Source organism: Taudactylus pleione, unplaced genomic scaffold (assembly GCF_031769625.1).
Source record: "Taudactylus pleione unplaced genomic scaffold, aTauple2 ptg000216l, whole genome shotgun sequence".
Lineage (NCBI taxonomy): Eukaryota > Metazoa > Chordata > Amphibia > Anura > Myobatrachidae > Taudactylus > Taudactylus pleione.
The window spans coordinates 9002975-9020795 of NW_028284618.1; the positions used below are offsets into that span (position 1 = coordinate 9002975).

General features: G+C 46.0%; 1 protein-coding gene across 2 annotated transcripts; it reads right to left on the reverse strand.

Annotated features, from left to right (window-relative positions):
• Positions 1–855: 855 nt before the first annotated feature.
• On the reverse strand, positions 856–16615 carry LOC148517490 (metalloreductase STEAP4-like). 2 transcript variants are annotated; one of them, XM_088478663.1, is made up of 6 exons: positions 16517–16612; positions 16302–16399; positions 8947–9405; positions 5513–6040; positions 4206–4370; positions 856–1245 (listed from the first exon to the last, which is right to left on the reverse strand). In XM_088478663.1, exons 3-6 carry the CDS (start codon positions 9400–9402, stop codon positions 997–999), a joined length of 1398 nt encoding a protein of 465 aa, XP_088334789.1. In that variant the 5' UTR covers positions 9403–9405; positions 16302–16399; positions 16517–16612; the 3' UTR covers positions 856–996. The 2 variants fall into 2 exon arrangements, with proteins under 2 accessions (XP_088334789.1, XP_088334788.1); XM_088478662.1 differs by lacking the exon at positions 16302–16399 and having other exon boundaries at positions 16517–16615.
• Between the last annotated feature and the right edge of the window lie 1206 nt (positions 16616–17821).

The following is a 17821-nucleotide window of genomic DNA, read 5'->3' on the forward strand; positions in this document are numbered from 1 at the left end:
AATTTTATCAAAAAGAACCGAGTCACCACTCATCTCTAGTTTTTATATAATAAAATTATCGTACTGATCATTCACAAGTATGGCTACTGGTATTTTCTGCTAGAACACCTTCTCCAAATGAAAAGAATAATAATATAAAATATAATAATAATAATGAGCTTAATAATAATGAGACTAATAATAATAATAATAATGAGAACAACAATAATCAAGAAAATGAGAATAATAATAATAATGAAAATAAGAAAATTAATGAAAATGAGAATAATAATAATAATGAAAATAAGAAAATTAATGAAAATGAGAATAATAATAATAATGAAATTAAGAAAATTAATGAAAATGAGAATAATAAAACTTAAGGGCAATTAGTATCTTTAAAACTATTTTAAAACACATTGTGGCATATAGGTATTTTCATCTGATTTTAAACAAGATTTTGTTCAATATACCACAGTTAGAATTAGCAAGATAGCCAAAACCAGACTAGTGGATTTAATGGAGGGAGAGATCACTGAGTGAGTCCTGACTGCAAGGAATAGGAAGCTTGTTAGTAACATTGTGCAATTGCAAATGATCTGTAACCTAAGTACTGTAGTAACCAATGACAACAAGCTTTGATTAGTGCAGTGCAAGGTAGAGCAGTAAAATAAAATGTGTGGTTGGCTATTAACGGTGGCAGCTTTAAACCATGTTACTAAGCTTACCATAGTGAAGTTGTTTACACAGAAATTGCAAATAGGCACGAGACATAACCTAATCTTAATGTTTGCAAAGTTGATCACAACATACAGCCCTTTACTTACAGTATGTACACAGGACACTGCATTTTGATTTTGTTTTATTTTTTTACTGAATATTGTACCTTTAAGATAAAGTTGGATTATTATGTTCTGTATAGTCTAAAAAAGCTTTACTTTAAAAATAAAAAATTGTAGTTGTTCAGTCCCAGCCATCACCGAAAGTCTGATAAATAAGAACCAATTTTTCGACATGTTAAACCTTTGTGTTCAATTGAGTTTTCGAAGACCGCTCCCATCCTTGCCGTATTTTGGTAATCCTTTTATCAATGCATGGGATTGTAAGGATGAACTTCAGAATTAGGACTATGCACGGGATGGTGAGAGATAGTGTGTAAGCGGGAGGCATGTACCATCTGAAGCTAGCCACATTGAGGAATTTGCTCCAGCCATAGAGGAATGCATGTCCCGTGCACAGCAACAGCGTAAGGTATCCAAGTTTTGACTGGGTGGAGGGGAAATCAAATATAAAAAAAATTATTGGCAGAAATGAGATGGAGGAAACAAATACATATACAGTATGTGTATAATCTGTAAGATTGTTTGGCAAGCCCATCGTTAACTTTTGTTTCATGTCTATATAATACATACACACACACACACACACACACACACATATATATGTCATGACGTCACTCCCATAGGCACTGCGGGACCCAGAAGCTGGAGCTCAGGAGTGAGCCCTGTCCTCCGGCTGCCACTGGCGCCGGGGGGGGGGGGGGGAGAGGAGCCGGGCGCCTGCTGGTAACACAATCTCAGCGGGCGCCCGGCAAATGGAAGGTGCAGGGGGTGCGATTGCTGGGCCGGTGGGCCACTTAAGCCACCGGGCCCCATAGCAACCGCGCCCCCTGCACCCTCTGTAGTTAGACAGACTCAGAAGTGCCCTCTAGTGGACGGCGCCCCTAGGTAGCTGCCTAAGCTTGCCTAGTGGTAGCACTGGCCCTGAGGATAGGGCTGCATGTGATAGGGGCAGCGCCATGATGTGAGAAAGGGAATGGAGGCAGCAGGAAGCCACAGACAGTTACAATATGATTGTATGTTATGGACGGAATTGCTATGTTATGCCGCCGGATCTATTCCCGGTGGACCAAATACCGATGCCAGAAGCACGAACAGTGAAGATCACGACTAGGGCTGGTAAGTACCCTAACCCTCCTCTCTCTCCCCCTAACCCTAACCCCTACTTAAAGGAGTGGTGCCTAACCCTGACCTCCCATCAGTGGTGTCTAACCATAACTTCCCCTTCTCCTAGCCTTACCCTAACCCTCCCCAGGGGTGACTAGCCCTAAGTCCCCCGGGGGTGCCTAAACCTAACCCCCCCCCCGTGGCATCAGCTAGAAAGCCCCGGGTTACCTCCCTTCGGGTGGCCGGGTGGCGGGATTTCGGCATGGAGCTAAAGATAGGCGTCGGAATTTAGACACCTATCTTTAGTCCCTGGTCAAGCTTCCAGTGTTAGTATTCCGATGGGTGGCATTCCGGGTGGCGGTATGTTAACTGCATCCTGTTATGGGCAACGCCTCCAATTGCACATAGCTACCTGAAGAGCAATTGAAAAACAATTTGGATAAATGTCCAACTGTCAGAATACTATGTTTTATGCTGACGACGCTAGAGGTTTCCTCCTGCTCTGTTATCCATTGTCACTTCTACTTGATGTAAACTCTTTGGCACCGAACCCAAGTTAAATCTCATTTCTCTCCATCTAAATTCCTATGTACTAAACATGGCTCAAACTGCTTTTCTTGTGTGTACTAATCCCACCCTATAAGCATTATTTCTCTCAATCTGCATGTCTGCATACTCATGTGTCGTCACACGAGGGAGCCATATAGCTACTCAGAGTTATCTGCAGGAACTGAGACGCCCACCTGTGGCTTTGCAAATCCAAGCATCTGCGTACACAGACACAGCACGGTCCGCTGGAATTGAGACACCGCAGCCATTTTTCTTGCATACGGAATCGCAGACTCAGGGTGTGACATCCCCCGAAATGGTCGCAACACACCTGCATTCTTCTCTGTCACTCCTAATTACCTCCCCCAAACACTCCCTCCTGACTGTCAATCACATTGTGAGTAAATAGTTGCTGTGAGTGACTATGGTAATGTACCTTGATGCATGCGCAGTTTACCAATAATCGCTCAACTGCGTTTACGTCTCTGAATTGGGCCCATTATAAATGTGGACAAGAGTGTTTTTTTCTAGGGTCAGCTGCACAATCTGTAATGGGGCATATTATGGGCCTTCTGTGCTATTTGGGGGGCGGACATTAGGTGCAAGACAGTACCCAGAATGGGTTGCAGTTTATATCCCTTTGGTTGGGATGCCAATGATCAGAATGCCGGCGCCGGAATCCCGACACTAGTCAGAATCCTGGCACCAGCATCCCGACCACCGGCATCCCGATGGTAAGTATTGTGGGTAGGGGCAAGGATTAGGCACCGGGGTTAGGCATAAGATATGGCAATAGGGAAAGGGTTAGGCTGCAGGGGGGAGGCTTAGGGTTAGGCTGCAGCAGGGCCGGCTCCAGGGTTAGATAGTGCCCTGTAATCGTGTGCGGCGCAGCTGCGCACAACCAAAATTGGGGGTGTGGCCTCATTTCCATAGGCCACGTCCCTGCATGACGTTATTTGGAGGCGTGCCCGCATGGCACACCTCCAAATAACGTCAGGCTGGGGGTAAAGCCCAGCCTGCTGGGCTTCCCCCAGCCCTCTGCCGTCAGTGAATGGATGCAGCGCGCATGATCGCGGCATCCTCCCGATTTGACCACCCGCGGGCCACTTCGGCCCACGGGTGGAACAGCGGGACAGTACTGTCCCGCTGAAATCGGGATGTTGGGGAGGGGTGCGCCCTCTATGGGTGGCGCCCCTGTGCGACCGCACTGGTCGAACACCCCTAGAGCCTGCCCTGGGCTGCGAGGTGGGAGTGGCTAAGTTTTGGCTGCGGGGATGAAGGGTTAGGTTTAGGGGTAGGATACTAACCCACAGGTGTCAGTATTCTAATTCTGTCAGCGACGGCATCCCATACCCAACCCCCCAGAACATGGGAACTGTTTTACACATTATCCATACACATTTATTTGTGAATTTAATTAGTAGGTTTTTTTTGTTGTTGTTTAGTGGTCCATTGTTTCTCTGGGGGGAGATGTATCAAATCTACTAAAAAGTGTAGAAGTTGCTCAAAAGAAGCAATCAGCTTCAACTTATCATTTTACAGAATGTACTTGATAAATGCCAGCTAGAAGCTGATTGGTTGCTATTGATAAATTCTCCACTTCTCAATTTCTCCACTCTTTAGGTTTGATACACTTCCCCCTTTCACTTTATCATCCCACACAATGACTATGTAATACATTCCCTCTCCTCTGTATAACATTGGGAATATTCTGCATGTACATAAACATACCTGCACAAAGCGGAATTCCCTCCAGTTGACTGCGTTACTGACAGAGGGCAGGGATGTTATTCCCAGGAGAACGTAGAAGAAAAATCCCAGTATTCCCAGTGCTATGTAGGAGTCAGATCGCCAGGCCATGATGTTTAGGAAGGAGCTAGTTTCATTCTTGTTTATCTGATATATATAAAAAAAAAACAATAATAAAAGTAATTAGATTATTTTACAGTACAATAAACTTAAAAAAAAGTGCAATGCAACAGAAAGATAACTAATTAAATTTTTCTACTAATTTTAAAGGCTAACCAGATTAAAATGTTAGTGACTTATAAATAGATACTTTGTCAAAATGGCAATTTTCAAAACATCTTGTTTTCAGTGGAAAATAAAAAATCTGGTGGTTTTAAAACTGCTGAAAATTTTTTTGTCAAAACCGCCCTTTAGTACATTTCCTCCTTAGAGCCGTATTCAAACTGAGCCGAGCCGCGATACTTTTTTGTGGCCCGGACTTTTCGTCTGTTTTGCAGGCGGAAAAGTATCGCACGTGTGCCCGCTTTACCCTGTATTCAGTTTGAAAATACGCGAAAATGGGACCCGGCGAAACTTGAACAGGCGGAAAGTACTGCCAGAATTGGGGAAATCAGCCTGACACCCCCTAAAAGATGCTCTGACATGGGGGTTCACTATGGTACCCCCCGATTTGGCTTGGGGGGGTTAGGTTTAGGGACCCCCGGGTGGCCTTTGGGTTAGGCACCCCCCCCGGGAAGGTTAGGGTCAGGCTAGGGGAAGGGGGGTTAGGGTTAGGCACTAGGGGGGAAGGTTAGAGTTAGGCTAGGGAAGGGGGGTTAGGGTTAGGCACTAGGGGGGAAGGTTAGAGTTAGGCTAGGGAAGGGGGGTTAGGGATAGGCACTAGGGGGGAAGGTTAGGGTTAGGCACCCCTAAGGGAGGGTTAGGTTTAGGGTGCGGGGAGGGGGGGGTTAGGTTTAGGCACCCATGGTGGGGAGGTTAGGGTTAGGCACTAGGGGGGAGGTTAGGGTTAGGCCCCCCTAAGGGAGGGTTAGGGTTAGGGGGGAGAGGAGGAAGGTTAGGGTACTTACCTCGAGGTGTCGGGATTTTGACCCGCCGGGCAGCCGTTGTCTGTATTTGATCCGGCGGCTAAATAGCCGCAGGTATTACATACCATTTCCACGTAGCGTATGCGGGCACTGGGAATCGCATGGCACGATGCGTGCGCATGTTTGTGGCACAATCAGCAACAATGTAACTGGGGGCTTCTGTATGTGGTACAGTATATACACCATTAATTTTAGTTACATTACCTGTGCAATGGTGCTGGTCATTGTCCTGTGCCTTACATAATATCGAATTGGAATGACGAGAGTGTAAATCGCATGGAGGAACGCATATGACAGCGCCACCAGCCCAAGCTGCTTCCTACATAACATCCATCGGTCCAGCCAGTTAGGGAAGCGACTGTACTTCGTTCCTCTGTACAGCTGAAGAATGGCGGCAAACACACCAGGGAGATAAACCAAGGCCAGCAGCATTAGAGAGACAATGGGGAAGACCTTGTTTGGAATCGATATCATCATTCGATATGAAACGTCTTTTCCAGTAACAACAGCAGAGTAGACCACATCGTTTATAACGCAGTATAAAAAGACCAGCACGGTCAGTCCTGCACATATATACATGGGGAGCCTCCACATAGGGAAAAGCTGTAGGGGGTCGTTCTCCACCTCTTTAGCGGCCATGAGAGAACCTTTGTCTTGCGGCGTCAACCCAATGGCACGCACAATATCCATTACCTTTTGTTTGGCCTTGTTGTCATCGGAACATACAGAGACCTAGAATGCAGAGCATATAACAACATTAACATTTGATATAATACGTTTTATTTATTTTGTCTTATCTCATCTTAATTTCACTTGATTTTTCCATATATGTTGACTTAAACTAGGAATTCCTAACCTTCTTTGGATTGAGACTTGAGTCTTGAATTTGGATTTAGGATCTATTCTAAAAGGTCTACTGCTGGCTGCAGAAAAGGTTTTTCTTTTCTTTTTGAAATATTAGGATTTTGTTATGAAATTGTGACATTTTGTATGCAAAAATTAGATTTCATTGTGTCAGTTGAGATATTTTAATGAGATAGAGGGTGGGTGTATTTTTGGGCATATCTCTTCTTTTTAGCAGGGCACACAGGGCCTGATTCAGACCCACTCGCGAGCGGCTGTCCACTCGCAAGTGGGTCGATGTTCTGCACTGAGCATGCGCACGACGGAGGGAGCTCCGTCGTGCGCATGCGCCAGACGCGACGAGTGAAGGAAAGTCCTTCACTCGTTGTGTCTGATCAAAGGGGGCGTGGTGTCGATGTTGATTGACAGCACGCCCCCTTTGGTGGGCGTGCCGGGGGCGTGCCTCCCTGACGGGGGCATTCCTAAGGGAACGCCTACCGTCAGAAGCCGGCCCACTGACATCACTATTGATGTCAGTGGGAGTGATTTTGGCTCTGATAGAGCCAAAATCACTCTGGGCCTTGCGGTTGAAAACCTCAACCGCAGGCTCCGGCTCGCAGTTTCGATGGTCGCGATGGTCAAGACCATCGCGGCCATCAAACTGAACGCTCGTATAGGCTGTGGGTGGTGACCCACAGCTATACGAGCGTCCAGGAGGACGCTCCATAGTTATGGAGGACGGCCCTCATTCAGAGCGTGCGCTCTGCTCAGAGCGTACGGCTCTGAATGAGGGCCACAGTCTTTTTCCCTTGCAAAAAGTTTTAATTGGGACTTGATCTACACTTTTACTGGGATAGATTTTGTACCTTGAAGTCATGGAACAAAATCTTCTCTGTAGACCCCACATACCTTGATTTTAATTGGAGACCTACATTTCTGCCAAAGTACATGAAAGCAGTATTTTAGAGGCAGTAGGTCCAGAGGTTTCCAGACTCCGCCATTACAGTCCAGGTTTTAAGAATATCCATACTTGAGTCCAGATGGTTAAATCAATTTGACTGAGGTACTAATTAAGTCACCTGTGCTCAAGCATGGATATCCTTAAAACATGGACTGTAATGACAGAGTTTAGGAACCTCTGCATTGAAGTGATAGTTCACTTTTTCAGCTACAGTATGCTCATTTTCAGGTACTTGCAAACCTGCATAACTAGAAACAGAATGATTTTCCCTGGGAAATTCCAAGAACAGAAATGGATTCTGCACTTTCAAATACAGTAGGCAGACAAGCAGGTATACCTGCATGCATAAGAGAAGCAGACACTTTTTGGGGATGTAGTTTGGAAGCCGACAGTCTACATCCCGACCGCCGGCTTCCAGATGTTCTAATCCTGGCGTGGTACTAATCTAGATCTAAATCTAGATGCCTGTCATTAACCAGACACTGGAAGACCGACGCCCAAAATCCCGATCGAAGTGATGCCAGGCGAGGATACCCGCGGGGGTGGGTGGTTAGGTTTAGGGCTCCCGGGGGGGACTTAGAGTTTGGCACCCCCGGAGGGATGTTAGAGTTAGGCACCCCGGGGGGAGGTTAGGGTTAGGCACCCCCCTGGGGGACTCAGATTTAGATGGCGGGGAAGGGAGGGTTAGGTTTAGGCACTTAGAGGGGGGATTAGGGTTAGGCTCTTGGGGGGGAGGTTAGGGTTAGGCACGCCTAAGGGAGGGTTAGGGTTAGGGGGGATTAGGTTAGTGATACTTACCTTAGGGACGATCAGGATTTTCACCCATGTCGGGCTGCCTACTACACCCCACTTTTTGATGTTGAGTAATTGTTAATAAATAATTGTTAGGCTTCCTTGATTAGAGATAAATTTAGTTCACTTTGAAATATTTATCAAGGATTCTGTTACTCTCTTTTAATTAAAGAGAAAAAAAGTTCCAGGATAGAGTAAAATATATATAAAAAAACTAACCTATTTATAGAAAAAAAAATTCATAAGTATGACAAAAACCTCTCGCTCGTCCAGAAAATAGGGGTGGCTATTCAAATCAACCGTTCGCTCTTTGCGGTCTGTTCACGCCTCTAGGTCTGAACGAGCGAACCAAACTTGCGGTCGTTTTTTAAAAATATACGCCCCCTGGCCGCTCGCATCCTACGTCATGTCCGCTATTTATTAGATTAATCGAGTACATCGACCAGGGTATGAACTGCTCGCTATTCTTGGGGTTGGTTTTTCCTACCGCAATCATGCGAGCAGTTCTGACTATAAAATAACCCAGTGATGTGGTCAATGACGCTGCTGTTTTAATTATGCACACCCATAAAACGCCCGTTTTGACCTTTAAGCACGCCTGCATTCGGATCTCCACTCCCCGTTTTCAAGCACCTTCCCCCGTTACCACCCACATACGCCTCTTTCTGTCACTCAAATTATCAGGCATTCGCTATTTTGCGAGCACATGAATTTCGACCGCACTGACTGGTTTGCGTATAACGATCCGTACGCATGCGCAGTTGGGCAAACATCGCTCGGAGCGAACGAGCGGCCGCTTACGAGCGGCTCTGAATCAGGCCCTTAGGCAGATGAGAATAACAGTGCTCTCTTTACATGCTATGATGCCTGCTGAAAATCGTATTTGAGCCTAAGCAACAAGACTGTGATCTTTGTCAGTCTGGGCCTACAGACAGGCACTGTCTTTTTACCTGCTTGGCCCTCCCCCCATTCTTAACACAACTTCAATATCTATACCATTTAATATGACCATCTAGTTAACCTTCATGGAAAGGTTGTTTACCTGTCGGCTGGCATCCAGTGTACCTGACTGTAGAGCCCATGCAGATACCGTGTTAAATGCTTTGACCACTGTAGCTCTGGGTAGGATCAGGGCAAGGTACTCAGCGTTAGATTCGGGATATTGGTTTATTTTCAGGTTATTGCTGACGTCCACTAGAATTTTCCCATCCAAATCTTCCGTGAGCTCTGTCAGAAATTTGTAATGGTCTCTCTGTACCGCCAAGATAATAACGGGACATTTCTCCGCCGCCTGGGCGTGACTCAGGACCTGGACTCCTCTGGGGACCCAGCTAAAGAGACCAGGATTTCGGCTTCCGAATACCACAGAAAATCCACTTTGTAGCAGCTTCATTCCAAGTGATCGGCCAAAGTCCCCAGTTCCAAAAACGCAAACGCTCTCATTCTTTTCTGTGAAATCTGCGCACAGAGGTATCATGTTTAAGCCATTGGCTTCCATTGTCTGAAAGAAAACATAGACAGACATGATTATATGGATTATATGGATTTACACATGAATTTTAGATATTACAGTACGTGTAATAAAGAGTCACCAGCAATTCTGAAATACTGTAAACATCTCTAACAGAGTTGATTAGGAAAAGTGGATAAGAAAATAGCTACTGTGTAACAGGATATGAGATGTTTCTGTAGATGGATGTTGCAGTAAGAGCCACATCAGAGTGATAATGAGAGTAACAGAGCACACAATATCAGGATACAAGGAGTAAACCTGGAGCCTAAAACTATCCTGGGAAAGGAACACGCTGTTCAGGTAATGGGTTACTCCCAGGAACTAAGAGTGGTGAATAGCAATTGGCCCAGGTGAGTGCTCCGGTGCATTTAGTTACTCACAGGAGCGTTTCCCTGGCCTGAGATGTCTTAGAAACAAAAATAAATGAATGTCTGAGGGGCCTATTTACTAAGCCTTGGGTGGAGATAAAATGGACGCAGATAAAGTACCAGCCAACCAGCTCCTAACTGTCATTTTTCAAACACAGCCTGTGCCATGGCAGTTAGGAGCTGATTGGCTGGTACTTTATCTCCGTTCACTTTATCTCTATCCAAGGCTTAGTAAATAGTCCCCTGAGTTTATATGGGATGCTAAGATCCCGAGTGGTGACATGAATACAATGAATGTGACAGCAGATACATGAATACATTTGCTACTAACACTGTTTAGTCCAGTGGTTCCCAAACTTTTTTGAATCACGGTGCCCTAGAGTAACAGCATTGTTAGGAGACAGAGTAAAAAGTGATAAGTAAGTGATAAGGTGCCAGCCAATCAGCTCCCAACTGTCATCTCACAGGCTGTGTTTGAAAAATGACATTTGGGAGCTGATTGGCTGGCACCTTATCACTTTCTTAGCACTTTTCACTCTGTCTCCTAACACTGCTTAGTAAATAGACCCCTAAGTTTGTTATTGAGAAATGTAGCAAAGTACTGTAGTACAGTGAAGTACATTGTGCTGACCTGTCAGTTATGTGATGGGGACAGGTCTGCGCTTCTGTTTGTCCACATATTTACATAACATTGACCATAAATAATTTGATTTGGTGGTGGACCACCAACCTGAGGCACCCCTGCAACAGTCCCGAGGTACCCCAGGGTGACACGGCGCACAGTTTGGGAACTATTGGTCTAGTCCCTTCTCTGTACACTAATTATTCCTGTCCTACATCCGGTGCAAATGCTAGTAATGTGACAGACAGACACATCTTGAGATGCATCCAATTGATCATATGCACATAAATGTATTTTTCACATGTACGTACTGTTACGGCACAAATTTATCCAACTCTACAGCCCTCTTATATTAATATCCTAAATAATAAGAAGGCTCTGGCAGCATTACAGCCAAAGCCATTGATATTGCGCTGATGATATCCAAGGTGATGGAAATGAATAACTTGGATTATGGCTCCTTATCTCTTATTTCCATGTTACAGTCGCAGGTGAAACACAAAAGACTATGGGCCTGATTCAGAGCCGCTCGTAAGCGGACGCTCGTTCGCTCCTAGCGATGTTTGCCCAACTGCGCATGTGTACGGATCGTAATACGCATGCGCGAACCAGTCAGTGCGGCTGAAAATCGTTTGTTCGCTATATAGCGAATGCCTGCCATTTTGAGTGACAGAATGAGGCGTATGTGGGTGGTAACAGGGGAAGGTGCTTGAAAATGGGGAGTGGAGATCCGAACGCAGGCATGCTTAAAGGTCAAAACGGGCGTTTTAAGGGTGTGCATAATTAATACAGCAGCGTCATTGACCACGTCACTGGGTTATTTTATAGCCAGAACTGCTCGCAAAATTGTGGTAGCAAAAACCAACCACAAGAATAGCGAGCAGTTCATACGCTGTTTGATGTACTCGATTAATCTAATAAATAGCGGACATGACGTAGGATGCGAGCGGCCAGGGGGCGTATTTTTTTAAAAAAACGACCGCAAGTTTTGTTAGCTCGTTCAGACATAGAGGCGTGAACAGACCGCAAAGAGCGAATGGTTCATTTGAATAGCCACCCCTATTTTCTGAACGAGCGAGCACAAATAGCGTCCGGCTCTGAATCAGGCCCTATGGTGTTAGGAAAAGTTGCGACTGCTCGTATCTGAGCCCTTCTTATGGTGCATACACACGGTCAGATTTGTCAGATCTGTCATATGAACGATTGAACGATTTGAACAATTTGACCAAATATTTGAACGATTTTTGACAGCATTAAAATGAATGGAATCGTCCAAGTCTGACTGCAAACACATCAGATGTCAGATATCGTTATCTGACCATCGTTCAGGCATGTCAGATATGTCAGATATGAACGATTGAACGATTTTTTAAATCGTTATCGTTCAGATCTGAAGAAAAAACTGACCGTGTGTATGCACCATCACACAGATACAGGCTCAGACGCGCACAGATGTATAAACGTCGCACAATCCAGTGATCAGTGTATGAGAGCAATGTAGGTCTGTCGCTCCAGGGGCGCCGAGAGGGGGAGAGCGGGTACAAATTGCCCAGGCTTGCTGGACGCCCCCCTCCCTCCTACATCACAGCAGCCCAGCACACTCTGCTGTGTGCTGGGCTGCAGTGAGAGACTGCTCGCGGGTCGTGATTAGGCCATGCCCCCTGTCACCCGGGCCCGCCGCTGCTCTTGGCGGCCCTGGTCGCTCCTAATTGTTTTATGTAAGCAAATAAAACGCAAATTTTGAGTGAAAAAGACGGGGCCATGACGCACGGGACCTGGCGCGCAAGGACAGTCTTTTTGGTGCAATTCAAACAGCACAGTAAATATGGATACACCTGTAAAACCTGTATGCATGCATGGCTGATAGGTGTAACCCACCTCACTATAACATAAAAGATGTACTGTGTGGATGGACATTGTAAAACAAAATGAAATAGTAGATTGCATTATATCCAAAGATCCAATATCAGAAAATATATTCAAGGCTGACATGAAAGCAGTGAGCATAGTGTCATCACATGACATGGTATTGTTCATGTCTAGTGTCTGCTTTTATGTGCAATGCTGAACGCAGTCATTCAACTTGAAGAAGCCTTGAGTCCTATTAATCTTCACTCGGTGCCTTTGTATGTTGTGTAAAGGTTACCATCAAAAGTCTATCAGAGACACAATGCATGAATAAAGAAGCATGAATATTTTTGCAAAACATAACGGGCAGCAAAACGTAAGACACACTGATATATATATATTTATATATATATATATATATATATTTTTTTTTTTTTTTTTCCTGCTATACTACCATCTACAAGTGTGCCCCCATTGAGGTTTTTATCTTTTCTTTTTTATCCTATACAAAAAATTTACCCTTTTTTATGTGTACATTGTATACTAAACCTTGAGGAGCACCGCCGACTGTAACTACTCAAGGATTGGGTATTCACAATATCCTTTTCATTATTGGCTAAGATTTACTAACAACAAAACTATCTTAAGAGAGGTATGTCCCCTTTTCCTTCCAATACTATCTATAATGGGTGCAAGGTGTGTGTGGTGCACACAGACCCCTGGGCAGGGCCGTAGAGAGCTGTCCAGGACCCCATAACTATATAGGGGGTGTGGCCTAATCGTGGGAGGCATGGCCACGTCCCGTTAGAAAAAAATAAAAACATGTTTGCGGCGCTGCAAGCTTAGGAGGTGGGCTCTGTGAGGCTGGCGCAAATCCAGGCGTGAGGCGATCAGGCAGAAGAGACAGCGTGTGCTGGGCTGCTGACAGGTAAGAGGGAGGGGGGCAGTGTTGTACCCGCCCCACCCACCCCTCTCGGCGCCCCTGCCCCTGGGTCCAACATGCATAATCCTAGCCCATTAAAATGACCTCTGGCCATGGTAATAGGAGACAAAATGGTTTGCTGAGATATTGTGTGTGCCTTATCCCTATTCTTAACTAAACTAGAGATGAGTAGTTTCACTCCTGTATAGAGGGAGTTTTTTCAAAAAAGCTCCCTCTATACAGGAGCGAAACTGGTTAGAGGATCCAAAGCCCTATGCGAATGGACGACTGGACAATCGTTATCTTAGTGCATTCGCCTCTTTGCCATCGCTAGGACTGGTTGCCATATACTTTTCATTGTTGTTGCCGTCCTCTTGGGGAATCCTCCATACCATCTGCAGGGCCGGCCCTAGCCCAAATTTTTTGGTAAGCGAGTATTTTTTTGGCGCCCCCCCTATGCAGTGCCCCTTTTACAGTGTTCTCGGTAGTGGTCCCCCCAGTGCAGTGCCCCTTGTGCCCCCAGTAGTAAGCCCCTTATATAGTGCCACAGTAGTACTCCCCCCATGCAGTGCCCCCAGTAGTGGTACCCCCCTATGCAGTGCCCATTATATAGTGCCCCTAGTAATAGTCCCCCCTCTTGTAGTGCCCCCAGTAGTAGCCCCCCTTGTAGTGCCCCCAGTAGTATTCCCCCCTCTTGTAGTGCCCCCAGTAGTATTCCCCCCCTTTGTAGTGCCCCCAGTAGTATTCCCCCCCCTTGTAATGCCCCCAGTATATTCCCCCCCTTGTAGTGCCCCCAGTATATTCCACCCCTTGTAGTGCCCCCAGTAGTATTCCCCCCCTTGTAGTGCCCCCAGTAGTATTCCCCCCCTTGTAATGCCCCCAGTAGTATTCCCCCCCTGTAGTGCTCCCAGTAGTCCCCCCCTTGTAGTGCCCCCAGTAGTATTCCCCCCCTTGTAGTGCCCCCAGTAGTATTCCCACTTGTAGTGCTCCCAGTAGTCCTCCCCCTTGTAGTGCCCCCAGTAGTATTCCCCCCTGTAGTGCTCCCAGTAGTCCCCCCCCTTGTAGTGCCCCCAGTAGTAATCAACTTCCCCCCGCAGTAGAGACATAATAAAAAAAAAGCACTTACCTGACACCCGCTCCCGCACCCGCCGCCGAGATCAGCTCCTCCGTCCGCCGCTTTGCATTATGGGAGTGACGCGTCACTCCCATTACCCACTGCGGGAGCTGGAAGATGTCCGGCTCTGGCAGTGGGAGCAGCAGCCGATGAGAGTCTGTCTGACTCTCATCAGCTGTGTCACAGAGACACAGTCTGCACCACGGGCCGCATGGTACGCAGCTGAGGCGCCCTTCACTATGTGGCGCCTTACGCAGCTGCGTACCATGCGTAACGGGAGAACCGGCCCTGACCATCTGGAATATAGAGGCTACTGGCGTCAGCATCTGTGGCCCAGGCAGACTCCCACAGGTGGATATACGGGCAGCGTGCAACCACTGCCGCTGCACCACTCTTTACAGCACGGGAGATATTCAGGACTACCTATTCCCGCACAGCATACTAAGTGCTGACTACTAACATTAGTGGAGAGTGGTGACTATACAAGCTTTCATATTTCCATCTGCATTTTATTTGTGGCTTAAAACCAAGAGCGATATCTTATGAATATATGGACTGAGGGCCTGATTCAGACCCGGTCGCAAGCGCTGAGCACTCGCAACTGGGTCGATGGTGGCCCAGAGCGCATGCGCACGACAGAGCCGACTCCATCGTGCGCATGCGCGAGACCCGGATAGCGACGGGCAATCCGTCGCTCCGGGTCTCGCACCAAAGGGGGCGTGCTGTTGATGTTGAGTGACAGCACGCCCCCTTTGGTGGGCAGGTCGGTGGGGGGGCTGCCCAGACTGAGGCGTTCCCATGAGAACGCCTACCATTTGGTGGTGGCCCCACTGATGATCACAAGTGATGTCAGTGGGAGAGCTTTCGGCTCTGTTTGAGCCGAAATCTCTCTGGGGCTTGCGGCCACGAGACCCTACCACAAGGGTCTCATCGCAAGCACGAGGGGTGCAATGGTCTTGACCAACGCGACCATCATCCTGGCTGCTCGCATTAGCTGTGGGTGGCAACCCACAGCAATGCGAGCGGCCAGGTGGCCGCTCCATAAAAAAAAAAAAGACGCCCTGATTATGACCGAGCGCTGTGTCAGAGCATCCGGCTCTGAATCAGGGCCTGAGTCCTTTTAAAAGCACAGTGTCATTCATAGATTAGTGTTGGAGATCTCCATTGAGTTATTGTGATCATTATTGTTGTTTAATTGGTTTTATGTATTTTTATATGCAGTATTTGTTGTTAAATATGTATGTGTTACATGTTCAAATATAAATGTTTGCAATATGGCTATTCATATTCTAGTCTGACTAAATATACATTGCACATAGAATATATCAATAAATATATATATATTTTTTTAGTGAACATCAGACCCCCTGATTATTCTATTTTATTTTATAATTATAGATTAATGGTGTCTTATCAGCGCAAATAGACATGCAGTACACCCAATCATTCATGCAAAGTAATGCAACGTGAATGTGCACTGTGAGTGGAACATGGGATCAAGCTAAAATCTCTGCCATTGATCCCAAAGTCTGCTGCTCCTTCAATGCAAAGTGCGGGTGGTCATCCTGGTACATCCACATTACACTCACAGTGTACTTCAGTGCAGCTGTTTGTAAATGGACAGGCAGAACACCACACAAATAGATTCTTATATTGTTGTTATGTGCACCAACAGTAAAAGAAAATATAACGTATACAAACTTTTACTTACCTACACTGATAAATGTCTTTAATAACTGACACAAAGCCTCAGGCTAATATACCCCAATCTATTCTGCTGTTTGGCATATTTACTAAAGTGCGAGTTTGCAGAAGTGGAGATGTTGCCCATTAGCAACCAATCAGATTCTAGCTATTATCTTCTAGAAGGTGGTAGTTAAATGTTAAGTAGAATCTGATTGGTTGCTATGGGCAATATCTCCACTTCTAAAAACCCTCAGTTTAGTAAATATACCCCTTTAGGGTATATTTACTAAAGTGTGGGTTTAAAAGTGACTGTTGATTGCTGACCTGATCTCTCTTTGGATGAAAATTCACAATATCCTGGCTTCTTAAACTTCGTTGATGTACCTGGCAAAATGTAAGAGGGGAAAGGCATCCAGCTGCATCTATAACAGAATCATTTCTTCATTCAGTTGCTGCTCGCGGCCGAAAGTTTTTTATTTTTTTATAAAGTGCACAACAGGATGAAGAGAACACAGAATGACATTTATTTTTTAACTTACCTGCAGTTAAGGGATGTCCTCAAGAAGACGCTGAAGAGGCTGATGATATATGCAAAATTATACTGCTGGGTGTATGTTCAGTGTCAGGCTCAGCTGATCCTTGATCTGATCTATTTATTTTGGTTGAAGATTTCGTAACCTGCTGGCTTCCTGGAAGTTAAACTGTACTGAAAGATTTGCCAAAATCAATGAGGGGAAAATAATTCTGCAACAGTAACATTGTGTAACTCCTCCGTGTCAGTGCTCGTGGATGAATCACTATAACTAAACTTCTAATTACTGATGAAAATGCTGGGGTTGTAGTTATGGCATCAAGAATGAATTCTGTGCAATTTCTGAACTATATTGATAATACAATCGATGTGTAGCGCTCTAGGATAGGTGAAAAAAGGGCCCGCTAGCAGCTCCGCATGAAGGGGTATCCCTGCCTCTAAAAACACCTAGTAAAGTAGGATATGGTGCGCTCTGGGGTACTGTTTGTCAGTGGTCTATTAAGCAGAATCCTGTTTGTGACCCTGATTTGTTATTGATTTTTTTATGTAATGCAGAAATGCCACTAGTCTTCTGCAATTAAAAAGACAAAGTGTCCTCAGTGGGCTTGAAATGTGCGTATTGTGAGTGACTTGTAATCTGTAGGATGGGTGTTCTTAAAATGTGCCAAGTTGTGATAAAAAGTCTCAGGGCCTGATTCAGACCCGCTCGCTAGATGCGGCCGCTCGCTCCCAGAGTATGGAAATTCAGCTAAGTGATGTCAAGGCAGCCGCTCGCTCGGCAAGGCATAAGCACGCCCACTATGTCTTGGCGAGCGATCACTTTGTGCTTACAGACACCCACCAGCCTGTCTTTAGCCGCCCACTAGCGTACGTCATCTCCACGAAGTATATACAACATCGGTACATCGGGTTCCATCTGATCTGACCGCAACGCTTGCGGTTGACTGTACCCTAAAGCAAGCACTGCGATCACTTCAGTGTATTATTCAGCCAGGTGACGTGTACTATGACGCTGCCTCTTACTTATGCACGCCCCAGAAATGGTGTTGAAACACTCTGGCATGCTTGCATCCGCAACTCCACTCCCCCGTTACTACTGCTCTGCCCCTGTTACCACCCACAAACGGCCTCTCCTGTCACTCATTCAACTGGGCTGTCTTTGCAGGGTGAGCGAGCACATTCCGATCGCTCATACTAGTTTGCGCATGCGCACTGCGAACTACACGCATGCGCACATTAGCGAACATCGTCTGCAACAAGCGGCTGCTTGCTGGCGAGCAGGTCTGAATCAGGTCCTCAATCCTTAAAGATG